This window comes from Hemitrygon akajei, chromosome 2 (genome assembly GCF_048418815.1).
Source record: "Hemitrygon akajei chromosome 2, sHemAka1.3, whole genome shotgun sequence".
NCBI classification, from domain to species: Eukaryota; Metazoa; Chordata; class Chondrichthyes; order Myliobatiformes; family Dasyatidae; genus Hemitrygon; species Hemitrygon akajei.
Window position 1 is genome coordinate 190,622,576 of NC_133125.1, and position 22,115 is coordinate 190,644,690.

The 22,115-nt window shown below is 50.9% G+C and overlaps 1 protein-coding gene across 1 annotated transcript in view; it reads left to right on the forward strand.

The window, feature by feature from the left end:
• slc44a4 (solute carrier family 44 member 4) overlaps positions 1-22,115 on the forward strand; it is a 147,436-nt gene that overhangs the window by 109,425 nt on the left and 15,896 nt on the right. Inside the window, exons 14-19 of the mRNA XM_073033819.1 lie at positions 5,954-6,056; positions 10,351-10,607; positions 18,474-18,568; positions 19,071-19,174; positions 20,978-21,051; positions 21,814-21,884. Coding sequence (XP_072889920.1) covers positions 5,954-6,056; positions 10,351-10,607; positions 18,474-18,568; positions 19,071-19,174; positions 20,978-21,051; positions 21,814-21,884 — 704 coding nt within the window. The remainder of the gene's footprint in view (positions 1-5,953; positions 6,057-10,350; positions 10,608-18,473; positions 18,569-19,070; positions 19,175-20,977; positions 21,052-21,813; positions 21,885-22,115) is intronic.

The following is a 22,115-nucleotide window of genomic DNA, read 5'->3' on the forward strand; positions in this document are numbered from 1 at the left end:
TGGTCAATCTCCTCTGCACCCTCTCTAATCCAGGCAGCATCCTGGTAAATCTCCTCTGCACCCTCTCTAATCCAGGTGGCATCCTGGTAAATCTCCTCTGCACCCTCTCTAAAGCTTCCACATCCTTCCTATAATGAGACAAGCAGAACTGAACAGAAACATCCAAGTGTGGCCTAACCAGGGTTTTATAGAGCTGCAACATTACCTTGTGGCTCTTGAACTCGGTCCCCCGACTTGTGAAGGCCAACACACCGTCTGCCTTCTTAACCATCCTATCAACTTGCATGGCAACTTCAGAGGGATTGAAGGATGTGGAACCCAAGATCCCTCTGTTCCTCCACACTGGTAAAAAAAAAACTTCCTGCTATTGCCTCTGTACTCTGCGTTCAGGTTCGATCTTGCAAAGTGTATCCTATGATGAAGGGACCAGGAATAAACAGCTGGAGATGGTTAGAGATTGGCATCAGGATGGCATGTATGTCACTTGTCCTTAATGTACCTGAGAGCCTCGGCGGACATACGATTGACAGTTTTATATCTGTAGTCTCAAACAGGCAAGGCTTGATTAAAGTACTCCCGACAAGAGACTCCGTCACCCAGCCCCCACCCAGAAGTCACCAGTGAACCAGACCGAGACTGGATTTGATTCGGCTTTAGTTAATATCGTATCTCAAGTTCCACTGCCCCTGTGATGGGATTTCAAACCCAAGCTGAAGTTTAATTGTGATGAATACACATGGACACTGACAAAAGAAACACTGTTCCTCTGAAGCCAAGCTGCAGAAAACAGATCCAACAGTCACCGTCAGGCCAGGACAGGGCACGTATAACACACAGTAAACATACTCAAAAAAGACTGATGTTCCCTGAGTACCATGATGTGTAGATTGATAGTGCATGGATGCTGTCGGCAAGAAGAAGCACTCAGAAATAGGGATTTGAACTCAATTCCTGAACATTAATCCAGTCGTAGGTTTGAAGTTTCAGGCTGATACCCATGTGGTTAAGGGTTCTTGTTAAGAGATCCTGGGGTCGACTAGCGACAAACAATGATCATCATAAGGAATAGGGACAGAATTAGGCCATTCAGCCCATTGAGTCTTCTCCACCATTCCATCCTAGCTGATTTATTTTCAGCTCTGTTCTCCCAGTAGCCCTCTTCCCCCGAGCAATCAAGAGCACATCAATTTCTGCCTTAACTACACCAATGACATGGCCTCTCGAGCTGACCGTTATGTTTAGTAATGTCAAAACATGAAACTTACTGAGAGCAAAAATGCAGAGCCAGAAATGTGTGAAGCCAGGCGCACGTGTTTCATCTGGTGGTTTCGTGACAGTACTTTTACATATAACCGACAATGCTTTATGTAAAAAAAAACAAGGAACGCTTAATCAAACAATATATTTGCAAGATCTCGCCAATATTACTGAAATATAAAATACACAACAGTGACGAATTCTTCGCCACCCATTGGCTGAAAGAATTCCTCCTCTCTGCTCTGTAGGAACGTCCCTGTATCCTCTGTGTCCTCTGGTCCCAGACTCCCCCACTATAGGAAACATCCTCTGCACATCCACTCTATCTGTGTCCTCTGGTCCCAGACTCCCCCACTATAGGAAACATCCTATCCACATCCACTCTATCTGTGTCCTCTGGTCCCAGACTCCCCCACTATAGGAAACATCCTCTCCACATCCACTCTATGTGTGTCCTCTGGTCCCAGACTCCCCCACTATAGGAAACATCCTCTCCACATCCACTCTGTCTGTGTCCTCTGGTCCCAGACTCCCCCCACTATAGGAAACATCCTCTCCACATCCACTCTATCTGTGTCCTCTGGTCCTAGACTCCCCCACTATAGGAAACATCCTCTCCACATCCACTCTATCTGTGTCCTCTGGTCCTAGACTCCCCCACTATAGGAAACATCCTCTCCACATCCACTCTATCTGTGTCCTCTGGTCCCAGACTCCCCCACTATAGGAAACATCCTCTCCACATCCACTCTGTCTGTGTCCTCTGGTCCTAGACAGCCCCACTATAGGAAACATCCTCTCCACATCCACTCTGTCTGTGTCCTCTGGTCCCAGACTCCCCCACTATAGGAAACATCCTCTCCACATCCACTCTATCTGTGTCCTCTGGTCCTAGACTCCCCCACTATAGGAAACATCCTCTCCACATCCACTCTATCTGTGTCCTCTGGTCCTAGACTCCCCCACTATAGGAAACATCCTCTCCACATCCACTCTATCTGTGTCCTCTGGTCCTAGACTCCCCCACTATAGGAAACATCCTCTCCACATCCACTCTATCTGTGTCCTCTGGTCCCAGACTCCCCCACTATAGGAAACATCCTCTCCACATCCACTCTGTGTCCTCTGGTCCTAGACAGCCCCACTATAGGAAACATCCTCTCCACATCCACTCTGTCTGTGTCCTCTGGTCCCAGACTCCCCCACTATAGGAAACATCCTCTCCACATCCACTCTATCTGTGCCCTCTGGTCCTAGACTCCCCCACTATAGGAAACATCCTCTCCACATCCACTCTATCTGTGTCCTCTGGACCTAGACTCCCCCACTGTAGGAAACATCCTCTCCACATCCACTCTATTTGTGTCCTCTGGTCCCAGACTCCCCCACCAGAGGAAACATCCTCTCCACATCCACTCTATCTGTGTCCTCTGGTCCCAGACTCCCCCACCAGAGGAAACATCCTCTCTACATCCACTCTGTCAAGACTTTTCAATATTCGATAGGTTTCAATAAGGCCCTCCTCACACCACCCATTCTTCTGAAGTCCAGTGAGTACAGACCCAGAGCCATCAAACGCTTCTCATATGACAAGACTTTCAATTCAGGGATCATTTTTATGAGCCTCCTTTGAATTCTCTCCAATGTCAGCACATCCTTCATTAGATGGTGGGCGGGGGAGGTGGTGGTCAAAGACACTCAACCCTCCAAGTCAGGCCTCACTAGTGATTTATAAAGCCTTGGCATTACACCTTTGCTTTTATATTTTAGTCCTCTCGTAATGAATGCAAACATCGCATTTGCCTTCCTCATCACAGACTCAACCTGCAAGTGAACTTTCAGTTTAGGTTAAGGTTAAATAGCTGAGCTGCAGGTGATGTGGTTCGTTGGGCCTGGAAGGGCCATTCCACACTGTTTCTCTAAAATAAAAGACAAATTGTACAAAAAATAAAAAATGCTGAGAACATTAGTTGTAGAAAGTCCTTGAAAGCAGATCTGCAAGTTGTGGAGTGAGTTCAGGGTTGGGGTGAGTGAAGTTATCCTGTCTGGTTCAAGAGCCTGATGCTTTGAGAGAAACAACTTCCTGAAGCAGTGTGGGTTCTGAGGTTCCTGTACCTCCTTCTGTTGCAAGGACGAGGATGGGGACAAACCCAGGTGCAGGACACAGGCGCTGAGGCAGAGTCGTTAGCACCACTGCAAACAGAGACAAGGCTCACGTCGAGAATCCAGGAGATGATGCAGAACTGCTGGTCCTAAATACCCATGAAACGAGGTTACTCATTGACCAACGAGCTGGCAGTTCCTGGTTGTGATTCCAGAGTTTTTGACCTGCAGTTACTGATGTGTGTAACTTGTTGAACTGGGAACAATTGGAAATCAGGCAAGGGGGTTAGGACCCAGTTAAGGAGGTAATGGGGAATTGCCAGATGGGGCCATGATGCTCGTTGGGAGAAGAGAGCACAGCCTCAACAGTGAGGGGCTTTCTTGTGGTGGCACTCCATGCCAACATGGAGAAAGCTTCACCCGTGATGAAAGGTCATTCTTACACAACTAAACACTCAAAAATGCTGTAAGTGCAAGGTAAGGTTATTATCAAAGTACATACAGGTCTCCATATAAAACCCTGAGATTCAATTTCTTACAGGCATACACAGTAAATTCAAGACCCGTAACAGCATTGATGAAGACCACACACAACAGGATGGAGAAACAACCAGTGTGCAAACTACAACAAACTGTGCAAATAGACAAAGAAAGGAAAAGAAATAATAAATAAATTAGCAATACATATCAAGAGCATGAGATGAAGAGCCCTTAAAAGTGAATCCATAGGTTGTGGAACGGTGCAGTGATGGAGTGAGTGAAGTTATTCTCCCTGGTTCAGGAGCCTAATGCTGAGGGGTAATAACTGTTTCTGAACCTGGTGGTGTGGGTCCTGAAGCTCCTGTACCTCCTGCCTGATGGTGGCAGCAGTGAGACGAGAGCATGGCCTGGGTGGTGAGGGGTTCCTGCTGGTTGAAGGGTAGTAACTGTTTCTGAACCTGGTGGTGTGAGTCCTGAAGCTCCTGTACCTCCTGCCTGATGGTGGCAGCAGTGAGATGAGAGCATGGCCTGGGTGATGGTTCCTGCTGGTTGAAGGGTAGTAACTGTTTCTGAACCTGGTGGTGTGAGTCCTGAGGCTCCTGTACCTCCTGCCTGATGGTGGCAGCAGTGAGACGAGAGCATGGCCTGGGTGGTGAGGGGTTCCTGCTGGTTGAAGGGTAGTAACTGTTTCTGAACCTGGTGGTGTGAGTCCTGAGGCTCCTGTACCTCCTGCCTGATGGTGGCAGCAGTGAGACGAGAGCATGGCCTGGGTGGTGAGGGGTTCCTGCTGGTTGAAGGGTAGTAACTGTCCCTGAACCTGGTGGTGTGAGTCCTGAAGCTCCTGTACCTCCTGCCTGATGGTGGCAGCAGTGAGATGAGAGCATGGCCTGGGTGATGGTTCCTGCTGGTTGAAGGGTAGTAACTGTTTCTGAACCTGGTGGTGTGAGTCCTGAGGCTCCTGTACCTCCTGCCTGATGGTGGCAGCAGTGAGACGAGAGCATGGCCTGGGTGGTGAGGGGTTCCTGCTGGTTGAAGGGTAGTAACTGTTTCTGAACCTGGTGGTGTGAGTCCTGAGGCTCCTGTACCTCCTGCCTGATGGTGGCAGCAGTGAGACGAGAGCATGGCCTGGGTGGTGAGGGGTTCCTGCTGGTTGAAGGGTAGTAACTGTCCCTGAACCTGGTGGTGTGAGTCCTGAAGCTCCTGTACCTCCTGCCTGATGACAGCAGTGAGACGAGAGCATGGCCTGGTTCATGGAGACCTTGTGACAGATGCTGCTTTCCTGCAATAACACTGTCTGAATGTGCTTAGTGGTGGGGGAGCACTTTGCCTGTGATGGACTGGGTTGGAAGGTGATTCTTACATAACTGAACACTTGAAATATTCACCCCGAAGTGGCCAATCACAAGCAGAAAAACACGTTATTCCCTTCAGAGTCGGCTGCTGACTGTATGTCAACAACTATTCCCCGTAACTAGTCCCCTCTGGAGAAAGGTCCTGATCGGTGGAGTGAGTAATTCCCTCTTCACGTGTCTCCTGCACCTGCCTCCGCCCTGGAGCTATCGATGGGAGTTTGTTCTTCACTTGAGTCCATTATCTTGGCCCTTGACCACATTGGCCGGTTCCAACCAACTCCCCCACCCACCATTGCCAACTCCGCCAGTGCATAAGAATGGCAAAAAGCTGCAGAGAGTTATAAACTCAGCCGGCTCCACCGGGGGCACTGGCCTCCCCAGCGTCCAGGACAACTTCAAATGGCGATGTCTCAGAAAGGCAGCATCTGTCACTAAGGAACCCTGTCACCTGGGTCATGCCCTCTGCTCATTGCTAGCCTCAGGGAGGAGGTACAGGAGCCTGAAGACACACACTCAGGCACAGCTTCTTCCCCTCCGCCATCTGAATGGACACTGAGCCCATGAACACTTCCTCCCTACTACTGCTTTCTCTTTTTGAACTATTTAACTTTTGATATATATATATATATATATATATTTTCTGTAATTTACAATTCCTATTACTGCGCAGCACTACTGACGCAAAACAGATTTCAGGACGTGCAGCATGTTAGTGATATTAACCTGAATCTGAGCGTTTCCTTAACCTCATCGATGATGAGATACCTCGCTACCTCCGGACAGCCACTCTACCGGATCGTCAGCTTGGGCTCTGACACACCTGAATGTGCCTCGATCCCGGGGAACGAAAGCTGCAGCCCGATGGTGAGTGTTCCGAGGTCTGGTTACATTAGATCAGGTTAGAGTAGGAACAGGAGATTCTGGCGATGCTGGAAATCCAGAGCATCACACGCAAAATGGACTCGGCATCTATGGAACAGGGTAAACAGCCGAGTCTTCAGGCCGAGACCCTTCAACAAGGCTCCAACATTTTGTGTGTTTTAATTAGATAAGATTAAATTAGCTTTATTTGTCACATGACGTCAAAACCTGCAGTGCAGTGCATTGTTTCCCCACCAAATGTGTGCTGGCAGCCCACAAGTGTCGCACACTTCCATTGCCGACGTAGCATGCCCACGACTTACTGAGCCCAACCCAGACTTGTTTGAAATGTGGGAGGAAACCCGCGCACTCGGAGGAAATCAGAGGCGGGAATTCAACCTGGGTCGCTGATCACTGGCAGTGTAAAGCGTTTTGCTGACCGCTGTGCTGCTGTGCTGCCCTGTCCGCCTGCACTGACCTCTGGCCTTCGTCTCTGGGAGGAGAGGTCCTCTCTGATAGGCACCAGGGGAACACTGAGAGGTGGTTTACAAGTTGGACCCAATGGAGTATTTTGTTTCCCTGATGAGGGAGGAGGATGAAAGCAGGTTTGGGGAGGGGCAAAGGGAGGGTTCTGGATCTGATAATGCAAAAAGGAAAACAAACACTGCAGGCACTGGGGGCTGAAATTACCAGAAACACTGAGCAGGTCGAGAGAAACAATGAATGTCTCGAGCCTTCCAGTGTTTCCACGGGACCATAAAACAGGAGCAGAGATTGAGCCTGCTCCGCCATTCCATCATGGCTGACTTATTATCCCTCTCAACCCCATTCTCCTGCCTTCTCCCTGTAACCACTGACACCCTGATTAATCAAGAACCTATCAACCTCCCCTTTAAATATGCCCAATGAGTTGGCCTCCACAGCCACCTGTGGCAATGAATTCCACACACTCACATCCTCTGGCTAAAGAAATTCCTCTTCATTTCTGTTCTGAAGGGATGTCCCTCTATTCTGAAGCTGTGCCCTCTGGTCCTAGACTCCCCCCACTATAAGAAACATCTTCACCGCAACTACTTTCAATATTCAATAGTTTACAATGAAACCTCCTCCTCCCGCCCCCCACCTCCCATTCTTCCAGACTCCAGCAAATACAGGCACAGAAATATCAAATGCTCATCATAAATTAACCCTTTTATACCCGAGATCATTCTAATGACCCTCGTCTGGACCCTCTCCAGTGCTAGCGCATCTTTTCTGAGATAAGGGGTCCACAGCTGCTCACAATACTGCGAGTGCTGTCTAACCAATGCCTCAACGTTACACCCTTCTCTTTATATTCTAGTCCTTTTGAAGTTAATACTAACATTGCATTTGCTTTCCTCACCACTGACTCAACCTGCAAGTTGACTTTAGGAATTCTGCATAAGGACTCCCAAATCCCTTTGCACATGTGATTTTTGAATTTTCTGCCCTTTTGGAAAACAGTCTACGCCTCTATTTCTTCCAACGAAGAGCATGAGCGTACACTGTATTCCTTCTGCCACTTCTTTGCCCATTCCCCTCATTGTCCAAGTCCCTCTGCCTGCACAACACTACCTGCCCCTCCACCTATCTTCCCGTAGGCTCCACCACTCCCCGCTCTATCCAAACATTTCTACGTTTGTGTGGGTGGCTGGTCCATCTCCACAGCCACGATTTTCAGAGTCCCCCCTCCCTCCTCACTGACTTCCTCCAGGCCCTCAAAGGTCCAAGAGTCCCAGAGCACTACAACACAGAAACAGGCCCTTTGGCCCATCTATCCATGCCAGATTATTAATCTGCCTAGTCCCATTGACTGCACCTGGACCATACCCCTCTCATCCATGTACTTATCGAAACTTCTCTTAAATGTTGAAATCAAAACCGCGTTTGAGTGAAGAAGTCCCCCCTCAGGTTCCCCTGAAACATTTCACCTTTCACCTTTAACCTATGACCTCTAGTTCTCATCTCACCCAACCCCAGTGGAAAGCGCCCATTTGCCCTCACACTGTCGATACCTCTCATACTTCTGAAAACCTCCATCAAATCTCCCCTCATTCTCCTTCGCTCTAGGAAATAAAGTCCAAGCCTACTCCCTTTCCCTGTAACTCAGGTCCTCAACTGCCAGCCTTGTCAATTTTTGCTGCACTCTTTCAATTAAGGAGGGAAGATTTGTGTTGGGAGATCACAATCAAAGTACATAGCTCAACATGATTGAGTTCTGACTCCCCCCCACTCAGCCCAACTCCTCCTCCTTGTACTCAGGCATTGAGACTGTGAGCCCCACAACCAGTTGTCCTTGTGCACCTCCTCCGGAACTGTAACACTTTTTCTGCGTTCTGTCATTGTTTTCCCTTGTTTGACCTCGGTGCGCTGGTCTGTACGGATGACATGGAAAACATTTTCAGTGTCCCTCACTCAGTATGTGATCAAAGTTCAAAGTAAATTCATTATCAAAGAACAAATGTGTCACCATGTGAAACTGAGATTGATTTTCTTGTTGGCATACTCAGTAATTCCAAGAAACACAATGGAATCAATGAAAGTCTGTATCCAACAGGATACACAAACAACCAGTGCGGAAATACAAGAGAGAACAAGGAAAATAATACTAAGTAAACAAATAAACGTGAGATGAAAGTCCTTGAAAGGGAGTCCGTGGGTTGTGGGAACAGTTCCGTGATGGGCCAGGTGAAGTTATCCCCTCTGGTTCAGAGCCTGACAGCTGAGGGGTAGTGACTGTTCCTGAGCCGATGGCAGCATGGCATGGGTGGAGGGTGTTGATTTTGGATGCTGCTTTCCTGCGACAGCACTTCACGTAGATGTGCTCAACCTGGGGAAGGCTTTCCCTGTGAAGGACTGGGCTGTATCCACTACTTTTAGCAGGATTTTCCATTCGAGGCCATTGTCTTTGCAAACCAGGCTGTGATATAGCCAGTCAATATACTCTCAACCACACATCGACAGAAGTTTGTCGGAGTTTTAGATGTCATGTCGAATCTTCGCAAACTCTGAGGAGGTAGAGGCACTGCCAATAAAACAATTTAACAATCCTTAAATCCCATAAGCAATTCCTTAACCACCAGTCCTCCATGAGTTTCCTTAAACCCATTCCTCCCCCCACACCCCAAGTCTCCATAACTTCATTCCTCATCCCCCAATCCTCTCTGAATCCCCTTAAACCCATTCCTCATCCTCCACTCCTCCCTGTCTCTATAAACCCATTCCTCCCTGAGTCTTAACTACTGTAAACAGTTCCTTAAACCCATTCCTCATCCTCCACTCCTCCCTGTCTCTATAAACCCATTCCTCCCTGAGTCTTAACTACTGTAAACAGTTCCTTAAACCCATTCCTCATCCTCCACTCCTCCCTGTCTCTATAAACCCATTCCTCCCTGAGTCTTAACTACTGTAAACAGTTCCTTAAACCCATTCCTCATCCTCCACTCCTCCCTGTCTCTATAAACCCATTCCTCCCTGAGTCTTAACTACTGTAAACAGTTCCTTAAACCCATTCAGTTAACAGACAACGTGGAACCTCATCCTCATCCTCCACTCCCCCAAGTCTCCTCTCCCTCTGTGCATGGGTACAGAATGTGGAACACTTCAGTACGGTGCAGGTCCTTTCGCCTACAGTGTTGGGCCAACATTCTCATCTACCTCAACCTAACCCTTCCCTCCTCTGTAGCCTCCATTTTTCTTCCATCAATGTGGAGGGTAGAGTGAGACTGATCTTGGAGTAGGTTAAAAGATGGGCCCAACATCACTTATCAAAGGTCCTGTACCATGAGGGTTTTGTGGGGGCTCCCAGGGTAGTCCAGTCTGGTGACCGAGGGGAGTTCAGTTGTAGTGTGATGTCTGGTGGTGTAAGGAGGGGGTAGGTGAGGTGGGGAATAAAGGGAGGGAGTGAAAGACAGTCAGCAGTGATATGTCAGCTGACAAATGGCATGCCCATGGGAGGGCTCTAGGACAACCTGGAAGGGGCTTCTTTCTTCATAAGCCCATCGCCCCTGTTGGGGCAGCATCAGCCCCCCAGAGTGCTCTGTCCTGGGCCAATCAAACAATTGTTCCTGTGACTTTCACTGCATAACTTCATGGATCCAGAGGAAGATCTTCCCTCTCCCAGGGACGAGGTCTCAGGAGCTTCGGTCGGCGTTTCTGTAGCTCTGGGTTTTTGTGGGATGGGGTTGTGTTCCGAGTCCCATTTCGTAGCTGGGCAGAGTTAACCTGGGAAGACGGGACAGACTAACCATTCCATCCCTTTCCCCCTCCCGCCCAGAACTTCAACGCATCGGCATACAGCTGTGACACAGTGAAGTGCGCCTTCTACAAGTACAATGACAAGGGCATCCTCCAACGTAACCTCTTCCAGCTACAGATCTACAACATCATCGGCTTCCTGTGGTGCATTAACTTCGTCATCGCCCTGGGGCAGTGCACCCTGGCCGGAGCCTTCGCCTCCTACTACTGGGCCTTCAAAAAGCCTCAGGACATCCCCTACTTCGCAGTGTCTGGTTCCTTCATGCGTACCCTCAGGTGAGGAACATATCCCCCTCAGCGCTCGCTGAGTTTAAGAGAAAGATTGCCTTTATTTGTCACATCAAAGCACCACTGAAATGCATCATTTGTGTCAACGGCCAATGCCGTCTGAAAATGGAGTGGCAGAGTTGCATAGTTAGCACCAGCAACCCAGGTTCAATTCTCACTGCTGCCTGTAATACATTCGTACGTTCTCCCCGTGATAGCGGGGGTTCTCCGCTTTCCTCCCACATTCCAAAGATGTTACGGGTTGGTAGGTAAAGTGGTTATTGTAAATTATCCCATGATTAGGCTATGGTTAATATGTGGCACAGCTCGAAGGCCGCGAGGGCCTTTTTACACTTCCAACACCAACATAGCATGACCACACTCCCTAACATGTGGGGGGAAATACCGAGAGGTAATGTTGCAGCGATATAGGACCCTGGTCAGACCCCACTTGGAGTACTGTGCTCAGTTCTGGTCACTTCGCTACAGGAAGGATGTGGAAGCCATAGAAAGGGTGCAGAGTAGATTTACAAGAATGTTGCCTGGATTGGGGAGCATGCCGTATGAGAATAGGTTGAGTGAACTCGGCCTTTTCTCCTTGGAGCGACGGAGGATGAGAGGTGACCTGATAGAGGTGAACAAGATGATGTGAGGCATTGATCGTGTGGATAGTCAGAGGCTTTTTCCCAGGGCTGAAATGACTAGCCAGAGAGGGCACAGTTTTAAGGTGCTTGGTACAGAGGAGATGTCAGGGGTAAGTTGTTTTTTTTACGCAAGGAGTGGTGGGTGAGTGCATGGAACGGGCTGCCGGTGACGGTGGTGGAGACCGATACGACAGGGTCTTTTACGAGGCTCCTGGATAAGTTCACGGAGCTCAGAAAAATAAAGGGCTTTGGGTAACCGGAGGTAATTTCTAAAGTAAGTACATGTTCAGCACAGCTTTGTGGGCTGAAGGGCCTGTATTCTGCTGTAGGTTTTCTATGTTTCTATGAAACCAGAGCACGTGGTCACTGGGAGGGCAGCAACGGGCAATGAACAGGGATGGGTGATTGCAGGCGCTGCACAGCGTTGTGCTAACTGTGGCAGGACTCTTCGTCTAGCTGGTTGCTGCCTTCTGGAGCATCATTTATTGAAGGCATTGACTCCTAATCAAACCCCAGGGCCCGGCCTGTCAAAGCATCGACCTCATGTCGTTTGGAACGGCAGGTTCTTACAGCTACAGTCTCTTCTTCTTTTAAATTTAAAGTTCATAGATTCTCAGTGCTCTGCGAGTCGCTAGGGTGGTTAAGAAGGTGTACGGTGTGTTAGCCTCCATTAGTCAGGGGGCTGAGTCCAAGAGTTGTGAGGTAATGTCCCTGGTTAGTCCACACTTGGAGTATTGTGTTTAGTTCTGGTCTTAACATTATAGGAAGGGTGTGGAAGCTTTAGAGAGCATGCAGTGGAGATTTATCAGGATTAGAGAGCACGTCCTATGAGGATAGGTTGAGCGAGCTAGGATATTACTCTCTGAAGCAAAGGAGGATGAGAGGTGACTCGATAGAGAAGTATCAGATAACGGGGCCACTAATCACAAGTGAGTTACTTATTTATTTAGAGCAGAACTGGCCCCTCTGGCACACCGAGCCTTGCCACTCGTTTGGGGTGGGGAGGGGGGGGGGTAAATCTCGTGTTCGGGTGTGGTGTAGGTCCAGTGTTTCAGACTAGCCAGCGGTGGCTGGTTGTTTTGCAAGGAGGGGTCGGATGTGTGTGTGAGAGTGAGTTAGAGAGATAGATATCAGAGGAGATTGACCAGGATGCTGCCTGGATTAGAGAGGGTGCAGAGGAGATTTACCAGGATGCTGCCTGGATTAGAGACGGTGCAGAGGAGATTTACCAGGATGCTGCCTGGATTAGAGAGGGTGCAGAGGGAGATTTACCAGGATGCTGCCTGGATTAGAGAGGGTGCAGAGGAGATTCACCAGGATGCTGCCTGGATTAGAGAGGGTACAGAGGAGATTTACCAGGATGCTGTTTGGATTAGAGAGGGTGCAGAGGAGATTTACCAGGACGCTGCCTGGATTAGAGAGGGTGCAGAGATTTACCAGGGTGCTGCATGGATTAGAGAGGGTGCAGAGGAGATTTACCAGGATGCTGCCTGGATTAGAGAGGGTGCAGAGGAGATTTACCAGGGTGCTGCCTGGATTAGAGAGGGTGCAGAGGAGATTCACCAGGATGCTGCCTGGATTAGAGAGGGTGCAGAGGGAGATTTACCAGGATGCCACCTGGATTAGAGAGGGTGCAGAGGAGATTTACCAGGATGCCACCTGGATTAGAGAGGGTGCAGAGGAGATTTACCAGGATGCCGCCTGGATTAGAGAGGGTGCAGAGGGAGATTTACCAGGATGCTGCCTGGATTAGAGAGGGTGCAGAGGAGATTCACCAGGATGCTGCCTGGATTAGAGAGGGTGCAGAGGAGATTCACCAGGGTGCTGCCTGGATTAGAGAGGGTGCAGAGGAGGTTTACCAGGGTGCTGCCTGGATTAGAGAGGGTGCAGAGGAGATTTACCAGGGTGCTGCCTGGATTAGAGAGGGTGCAGAGGAGATTTACCAGGATGCTGCCTGGATTAGAGAGGGTGCAGAGGAGACTTACCATGATGCTGCCTGGATTAGAGAGGGTGCAGGGGAGATTTACCAGGATGCTGCCTGGATTAGAGAGGGTGCAGAGGAGACTTACCAGGATGCTGCCTGGATTAGAGAGGGTGCAGAGGAGATTTACCAGGGTGCTGCCTGGATTAGAGAGGGTGTAGAGGAGATTCACCAGGGTGCTGCCTGGATTAGAGAGGGTGCAGAGGAGGTTTACCAGGATGCTGCCTGGATTAGAGAGGGTGCAGAGGAGATTTACCAGGATGCTGCCTGGATTAGAGAGGGTGCAGAGGAGACTTACCAGGATGCTGCCTGGATTAGAGAGGGTGCAGAGGAGATTTACCAGGGTGCTGCCTGGATTAGAGAGGGTGCATAGGAGATTTATCAGGGTGCTGCCTGGATTAGAGAGGGTGCAGAGGAGGTTTACCAGGATGCTGCCTGGATTAGAGAGGGTGCAGAGGAGATTCACCAGGATGCTGCCTGGATTAGAGAGGGTGCAGAGGAGATTCACCAGGATGCTGCCTGGATTAGAGAGGGTGCAGAGGAGGTTTACCAGGGTGCTGCCTGGATTAGAGAGGGTGCAGAGGAGATTTACCAGGGTGCTGCCTGGATTAGAGAGGGTGCAGAGGAGATTTACCAGGATGCTGCCTGGATTAGAGAGGGTGCAGAGGAGATTCACCAGGATGCTGCCTGGATTAGAGAGGGTGCAGAGGAGGTTTACCAGGGTGCTGCCTGGATTAGAGAGGGTGCAGAGGAGATTTACCAGGAAGCTGTCAGGATTAGAGAGGGTGCAGAGGAGATTCACCAGGATGCTGCCTGGATTAGAGAGGGTGCAGGGGAGATTTACCAGGATGCTGCCTGGATTAGAGAGGGTGCAGAGGAGATTTACCAGGATGCTGCCTGGATTAGAGAGGGTGCAGGGGAGATTTACCAGGATGCTGCCTGGATTAGAGAGGGTGCAGAGGAGATTTACCAGGGTGCTGCCTGGATTAGAGAGGGTGTAGAGGAGATTCACCAGGATGCTGCCTGGATTAGAGAGGGTGTAGAGGAGATTCACAAGGATGCTGCCTGGATTAGAGAGGGTGCAGAGGAGGTTTACCAGGGTGCTGCCTGGATTAGAGAAGGTGCAGGGGAGGTTTACCAGGGTGCTGCCTGGATTAGAGAAGGTGCAGGGGAGATTTACCAGGATGCTGCCTGGATTAGAGAGGGTGCAGAGGAGATTTACCAGGATGCTGCCTGGATTAGAGAGGGTGCAGAGGAGACTTACCAGGATGCTGCCTGGATTAGAGAGGGTGCAGGGGAGATTTACCAGGATGCTGCCTGGATTAGAGAGGGTGCAGAGGAGACTTACCAGGATGCTGCCTGGATTAGAGAGGGTGCAGAGGAGATTTACCAGGGTGCTGCCTGGATTAGAGAGGGTGTAGAGGAGATTCACCAGGGTGCTGCCTGGATTAGAGAGGGTGCAGAGGAGGTTTACCAGGATGCTGCCTGGATTAGAGAGGGTGCAGAGGAGATTTACCAGGGTGCTGCCTGGATTAGAGAGGGTGCAGTGGAGATTTACCAGGATGCTGCCTGGATTAGAGAGGGTGCAGAGGAGACTTACCAGGATGCTGCCTGGATTAGAGAGGGTGCAGAGGAGATTCACCAGGATGCTGCCTGGATTAGAGAGTGTGCAGAGGAGGTTTACCAGGATGCTGCCTGGATTAGAGAGTGTGCAGAGGAGGTTTACCAGGATGCTGCCTGGATTAGAGAGTGTGCAGAGGAGGTTTACCAGGATGCTGCCTGGATTAGAGAGGGTGCAGAGGAGACTTACCAGGATGCTGCTTGGATTAGAGAGGGTGCAGAGGAGATTCACCAGGATGCTGCCTGGATTAGAGAGGGTGCAGAGGAGATTCACCAGGATGCTGCCTGGATTAGAGAGGGTGCAGAGGAGACTTACCAGGATGCTGCTTGGATTAGAGAGGGTGCAGAGGAGATTCACCAGGATGCTGCCTGGATTAGAGAGTGTGCAGAGGAGATTCACCAGGGTGCTGCCTGGATTAGAGAGGGTGCAGAGGAGATTCACCATGATGCTGCCTGGATTAGAGAGGGTGCAGAGGAGATTTACCAGGATGCTGCCTGGATTAGAGAGGGTGTAGAGGAGATTCACCAGGATGCTGCCTGGATTAGAGAGGGTGCAGAGGAGATTTACCAGGATGCTGCCTGGATCAGAGAGGGTGCAGAGGAGATTCACCAGGGTGCTGCCTGGATTAGAGAGGGTGCAGAGATTTACCAGGGTGCTGCCTGGATTAGAGAGGGTGCAGAGGAGATTTACCAGGATGCTGCCTGGATTAGAGAGGGTGCAGAGGAGATTTACCAGGGTGCTGCCTGGATTAGAGAGGGTGCAGAGGAGATTCACCAGAATGCTGCCTGGATTAGAGAGGATGCAGAGGAGATTTACCAGGATGCTGCCTGGATTAGAGAGGGTGCAGAGGAGATTGACCAGGATGCTGTCTGGATTGGAGAGGGTGCAGAGGGAGATTTACCAGGATGCCACCTGGATTAGAGAGGGTGCAGAGGAGATTTACCAGGATGCCACCTGGATTAGAGAGGGTGCAGAGGAGATTTACCAGGATGCCGCCTGGATTAGAGAGGGTGCAGAGGAGATTTACCAGGATGCCGCCTGGATTAGAGAGGGTGCAGAGGGAGATTTACCAGGATGCCGCCTGGATTAGAGAGGGTGCAGAGGAGATTTACCAGGATGCTGCCTGGATTAGAGAGGGTGCAGAGGAGATTCACCAGGGTGCTGCCTGGATTAGAGAGGGTGCAGAGGAGGTTTACCAGGATGCTGCCTGGATTAGAGAGGGTGCAGAGGAGATTCACCAGGATGCTGCCTGGATTAGAGAGGGTGTAGAGGAGATTCACCAGGATGCTGCCTGGATTAGAGAGGGTGCAGAGGAGATTTACCAGGGTGCTGCCTGGATTAGAGAGGGTGCAGGGGAGATTTACCAGGATGCTGCCTGGATTAGAGAGGGTGCAGAGGAGGTTTACCAGGATGCTGCCTGGATTAGAGAGGGTGCAGAGGAGATTCACCAGGAGGCTACCTGGATTAGAGAGGGTGCAGAGGAGATTGACCAGGACACTGCCTGGATTAGAGAGGGTGCAGAGCAGATTCACCAGGACGCAGCCTGGATTAGAGAGGGTGCAGAGGAGATTTACCAGGATGCTGCCTGGATTAGAGAGGGTGCAGAGGAGATTGACCAGGACACTGCCTGGATTAGAGAGGGTGCAGAGGAGATTTACCAGGATGCTGCCTGGATTAGAGAGGGTGCAGAGCAGATTCACCAGGACGCAGCCTGGATTAGAGAGGGTGCAGAGGAGATTTACCAGGATGCTGCCTGGATTAGAGAGGGTGCAGAGGAGATTGACCAGGACACTGCCTGGATTAGAGAGGGTGCAGAGGAGATTTACCAGGATGCTGCCTGGATTAGAGAGGGTGCAGAGGAGATTTACCAGGATGCTGCCTGGATTAGAGAGGGTGCAGAGGAGATTTACCAGGATGCTGCCTGGATTAGAGAGGGTGCAGAGGAGATTTACCAGGATGCTGCCTGGATTAGAGAGGGTGCAGAGGAGATTCATCAGGGTGCTGACTGGATTAGAGAGGGTGCAGAGGAGATTTACCAGGATGCTGACTGGATTAGAGAGGGTGCAGAGGAGATTTACCAGGATGCTGCCTGGATTAGAGAGGGTGCAGAGGAGATTTACCAGGGTGCTGCCTGGATTAGAGAGGGTGCAGGGGAGATTTACCAGGATGCTGCCTGGATTAGAGAGGGTGCAGAGGAGATTTACCAGGGTGCTGCCTGGATTAGAGAGGGTGCAGAGGAGATTTACCAGGATGCTGCCTGGATTAGAGAGGGTGCAGAGGAGATTCACCAGGATGCTGCCTGGATTAGAGAGGGTGCAGAGGAGATTTACCAGGATGCTGCCTGGATCAGAGAGGGTGCAGAGGAGATTCACCAGGGTGCTGCCTGGATTAGAGAGGGGGCAGGGGAGATTTACCAGGGTGCTGCCTGGATTAGAGAGGGTGCAGAGGAGATTTACCAGGGTGCTGCCTGGATTAGAGAGGGTGAAGAGGAGATTCACCAGGGTGCTGCCTGGATTAGAGAGGGTGCAGAGGAGATTTACCAGGATGCTGCCTGGATTAGAGAGGGTGCAGGGGAGATTTACCAGGATGCTGCCTGGATTAGAGAGGGTGCAGAGGAGATTCGCCAGGATGCCGCCTGGATTAGAGAGGGTGCAGAGGAGATTTACCAGGATGCTGCCTGGATTAGAGAGGGTGCAGAGGAGATTTCCCAGGATGCTGCCTGGATTAGAGAGGGTGCAGAGGAGATTTACCAGGATGCTGCCTGGATTAGAGAGGGTGCAGAGGAGATTTACCAGGATGCTGCCTGGATTAGAGAGGGTGCAGAGGAGATTTACCAGGGTGCTGCCTGGATTAGAGAGGGTGCAGAGGAGATTTACCAGGATGCTGCCTGGATTAGAGAGGGTGCAGAGGAGATTCACCAGGATGCTGCCTGGATTAGAGAGGGTGCAGAGGGGATTTACCAGGATGCTGCCTGGATTAGAGAGGGTGCAGAGGAGATTCACCAGGATGCTGCCTGGATTAGAGAGGGTGCAGAGGAGATTCACCAGGATGCTGCCTGGATTAGAGAGGGTGCAGAGGGGATTTACCAGGATGCTGCCTGGATTAGAGAGGGTGCAGAGTAGATTCACCAGGATGCTGCCTGGATTAGAGAGGGTGCAGAGGAGATTGACCAGGATGCTGCCTGGATTGGAGAGGGTGCAGAGGAGATTGACCAGGATGCTGCCTGGATCAGAGAGGGTGTCTTATCAGGACTGCTTTCTCTTTGGAGCAATGAGGTGAGATGACAGAGATTTACAAGATGATAAGACACAGATTGAGCGGGCAGCCAGAGTGTTTTTTCCAGGATGAAGATAGCTCATATGGGGAGGTATGATTTTAAGGTGATTGGAGGAACGTATAGGGGAGATGTCAGGGGTAGTCGTTTTCACGCAGAACATGGCGGATACATTAGTAACACTGAAGAAACTCTTAGATAGGCACATGGATGATGGGAAATGGAGGGTTATGTAGGAGGGATGAGTTAGATTCATTTTCGAGTAATTTAAAGTGTCTGTGTGCGAGTGTGTGCATGTTCCAGGGAGACACGAAGAAACTGCACGAGAGTTTAATGTTGTATCGCTTTCCTTTAGATATCACACTGGGTCCCTGGCTTTTGGCGCCCTCATCCTGACCATCATACAGCTCATCCGCATCATCCTCGAGTACCTGGACCACAAGCTGAAAAGTAAGCGCCCGCTGAAGGGGGTGGGGAGTGGCATGGGTGGATCTGTGGGGTAGCAGATGAGGGGCTGGGGTCAATAAAGAGTTCAAACACTGGTAAACACGAGAAATTCTGCAGACGTCAGAAATGTAGAGCAACACACTCACAGGTCAGGCAATGTCTATGGAGATGAATAAACAGTCGACATTTCAGGCCAAAACCATTCTTCAGGATGGGGAAGGGAAAGTTGGATTAAGATTTGGACAGGGGTGTGGGAAAGGAACAGATAGTGGGACCAATCAGTCTCTTCAACAGAACTAGCATAGACACAATGGGCTAAATGGCCTTCTTCAGTGCGCAGCACAATTCCGTTGGACAAGCACCTAAGCTGCATCCTTCAAGCAAGATTCTACCTCCCACAGGGGCCTTGTTCTTGCTCTCTCTCTCTGTCCCTCTCCCTTGTGTCCTCTCACGTTCGCACACATACCCAGAGCGGTGAGACAATGCTTTACCTCTCCCCCCGCAGATGTACAGAACCCGGTCACCCGGTTCCTGATGTGCTGCCTCAAGTGTTGCTTCTGGTGCCTGGAGAAGTTCATTAAGTTCCTGAACCGCAACGCCTACATCATGGTGAGGCACGTGGGGAGGGGCGGGGGGAATCAGGGGAGGGGAGGCGAGGGCGGGGGGAGGAGAGGGGGTAGTAGATCAGCAAAGGGATTTGGTAGTCCTTGTGCAGGATTCCCTGAAGGTTCATTTGCAGGTGGAGATTGTGGTGAGGAAGGCAGATGCAAAGTTAGCATCCATTTTGAGAGGGTAGGGTACAAACACAGAGTGGTAATGCTGAGTCATTGGTCAGACAGCTCCTGGAGTATCGTGAGCAGCCTTAGGACTCCACTTTAGAAAAGATGTGTGGGTATTGAGAGGGTCCAGAGGACATTCATGAGAATAGTCCCAGGAACGAAACGAAAGGGTTAATGTGAGAGGGGTGTTTGATGGCTCTGGGCCTGTACTCGCTGGGGTTTAGAATGGGGTAGGGGGAATCTCATTGAAAGGCCTAGATAGAGTGGACATGGAGAGGATGTTTCCAATAGTGGGAGAGTCTGGGATCAGAGGACACAGATAGAGTGGATGTGGAGAGGATGTTTCCTATAGTGGGGGAGTCTAGGACCAGAGGACACAGACAGAGTGGATGTGGAGAGGATGTTTCCTATAGTCGGGGAGTCTAGGACCAGAGGGCACAGATAGAGTGGATGTGGAGAGGATGTTTCCTATAGTGGGGGAGTCTAGGACCAGAGGACACAGATAGAGTGGATGTGGAGAGGATGTTTCCTATAGTGGGGGAGTCTAGGACCAGAGGACACAGATAGAGTGGATGTGGAGAGGATGTTTCCTATAGTGGGGGAGTCTAGGACCAGAGGACACAGATAGAGTGGATGTGGAGAGGATGTTTCCTATAGTGGGGGAGTCTAGGACCAGAGGGCACAGATAGAGTGGATGTGGAGAGGATGTTTCCTATAGTGGGGGAGTCTAGGACCAGAGGACACAGATAGAGTGGATGTGGAGAGGATGTTTCCTATAGTGGGGGAGTCTAGGACCAGAGGACACAGATAGAGTGGATGTGGAGAGGATGTTTCCTATAGTGGGGGAGTCTAGGACCAGAGGGCACAGATAGAGTGGATGTGGAGAGGATGTTTCCAATAGTGGGAGAGTCTAGGACCAGAGGGCACAGATAGAGTGGACGTGGAGAGGATGTTTCCAATAGTGGGAGAGTCTGGGATCGGAGGGCACAGATAGAGTGGATGTGGAGAGGATGTTTCCTATAGTGGGGGAGTCTGGGATCGGAGGGCACAGATAGAGTGGACGTGGAGAGGATGTTTCCAATAGTGGGAGAGTCTGGGATCGGAGGACACAGATAGAGTGGACGTGGAGAGGATGTTTCCAATAGTGGGAGATTCTGGGATCGGAGGGTACGGCTTCAGAATAGAGGAACGTCCATTTGGAACAGAGATGAGAAGGAATTTCTTTAGCCAGAGGGTTATGAATCTGTGGAATTCATTGCCTCAGACAGCTGTGGAGGTCAAGTCATTGGGTGCGTTTAAATGGATGTTGGTAGGTTTTTGGTTAGTGTGAGCATGTAAGGTGACAGGGGAGGGGAATGGGACTGAGAGGGAAAATAAATCTGCCATGATGGAATGGTGGAGCAGATTCTGCTCCTGTGTCTGACGGTCAAGCTGCGGGGAGGGTGGAGGGGAAAACGAGAAATATTCCCAACATAGGGGTGGGTGGGAGTGCTCTGGGCCTCTGTGGAATGGAAATGGGCGGGACTCCCTTAGGGGGAGTCTGTAAACAGTGGGGGGGGGGGTGTGGAAACAGACACGGACAGATGGGTGGATGGGCTCCTGCACCGTTTTACTTTAACCCCTCTCTCTGTAGATCGCAGTGTACGGCAAAAACTTCTGTGTTTCAGCCAAGAACGCCTTCAAGCTGCTCATGAGGAACATCGTCAGGTGAGACCCCTCACAGCAAACCCCCCCCCCCACTCATTTCCCTGTCCGGTGAGGGGCTGGGTCTGATTCTCGGGCTGCAGTTGGACCCCAGAGTCTTGTACGGGTTTAACCCTCTGTCGGGAGTGACGTGCGTTCCGGTCTCTCAGTCGAACGGGTACTGTAATCATCAGCCGAAGAGAAGTCACTGACCGGTGATGATGGGTTGGGATTGGGGGAAGGGATGAAAGGGGGTACGGGGGAGGGAGTGAGGGGTGTGAAGAGTGTACAAAGGATGCAGAGGGAGGGGAAGGGGAAAAAGAGAGAGAGGGAGGGGAGAGTGAGAGGGGGAGAGAGAGGGAAGGGAGAGGGGAGGGAGTTTGAGGGTGAGGGGGAGGGAGGAGAAGGGAGGGAAAGAGAAGGGACAGGAGGCTGGGGGAGAGAAGGGGATGGAGGGAAAGAGGGTGAGGGAAGGGGAGAAAGGGACAAGGGGAAGAGGAGGGCAAGAGTGGGCAAAGGGCAAGAGGAAAGGGAATGGGTAGAGACAGACCAGGTTATGGAAAGAGGGTGAAGAGGAGGGAACGAGAGGGGTTTTTGCTCTGGCATGGACTCAGCTGTTTAGATGTGGTCCACCCGGAGTTCCCAAAGGTATCCGGAATATTGTGAAGCTAGGCCTCCCCCTCCCTCCCTGCCATGGAGAGAATGCCTGCACTGAACTGTGGAGGTGGGATTCGCTGTTCCCAGTGGAAGGAGAGTGACCTGCTCCGTGTTTTCTGACCCTCTCAGGGTGGTGGTCCTTGATAAAATGACTGACCTGCTGCTGTTCTTCGGGAAGCTGTTGGTTGTCGGTGGAGTGGGTGAGTTACCGAATCCGGTTCAGTCTGGGACACTCGATCCGAGTCCGATTCGGTCTGGGAAACTGGATCCGCGTCCGGTTCGGTCTGGGAAACTGGATCCGCGTCCGGTTCGGTCTGGGACACTGGATCCGCGTCCGGTTCGGTCTGGGACACTGGATCCGAGTCCGGTTCGGTCTGGGACACTGGATCCGCGTCCGGTTCGGTCTGGGACACTGGATCCGAGTCCGGTTC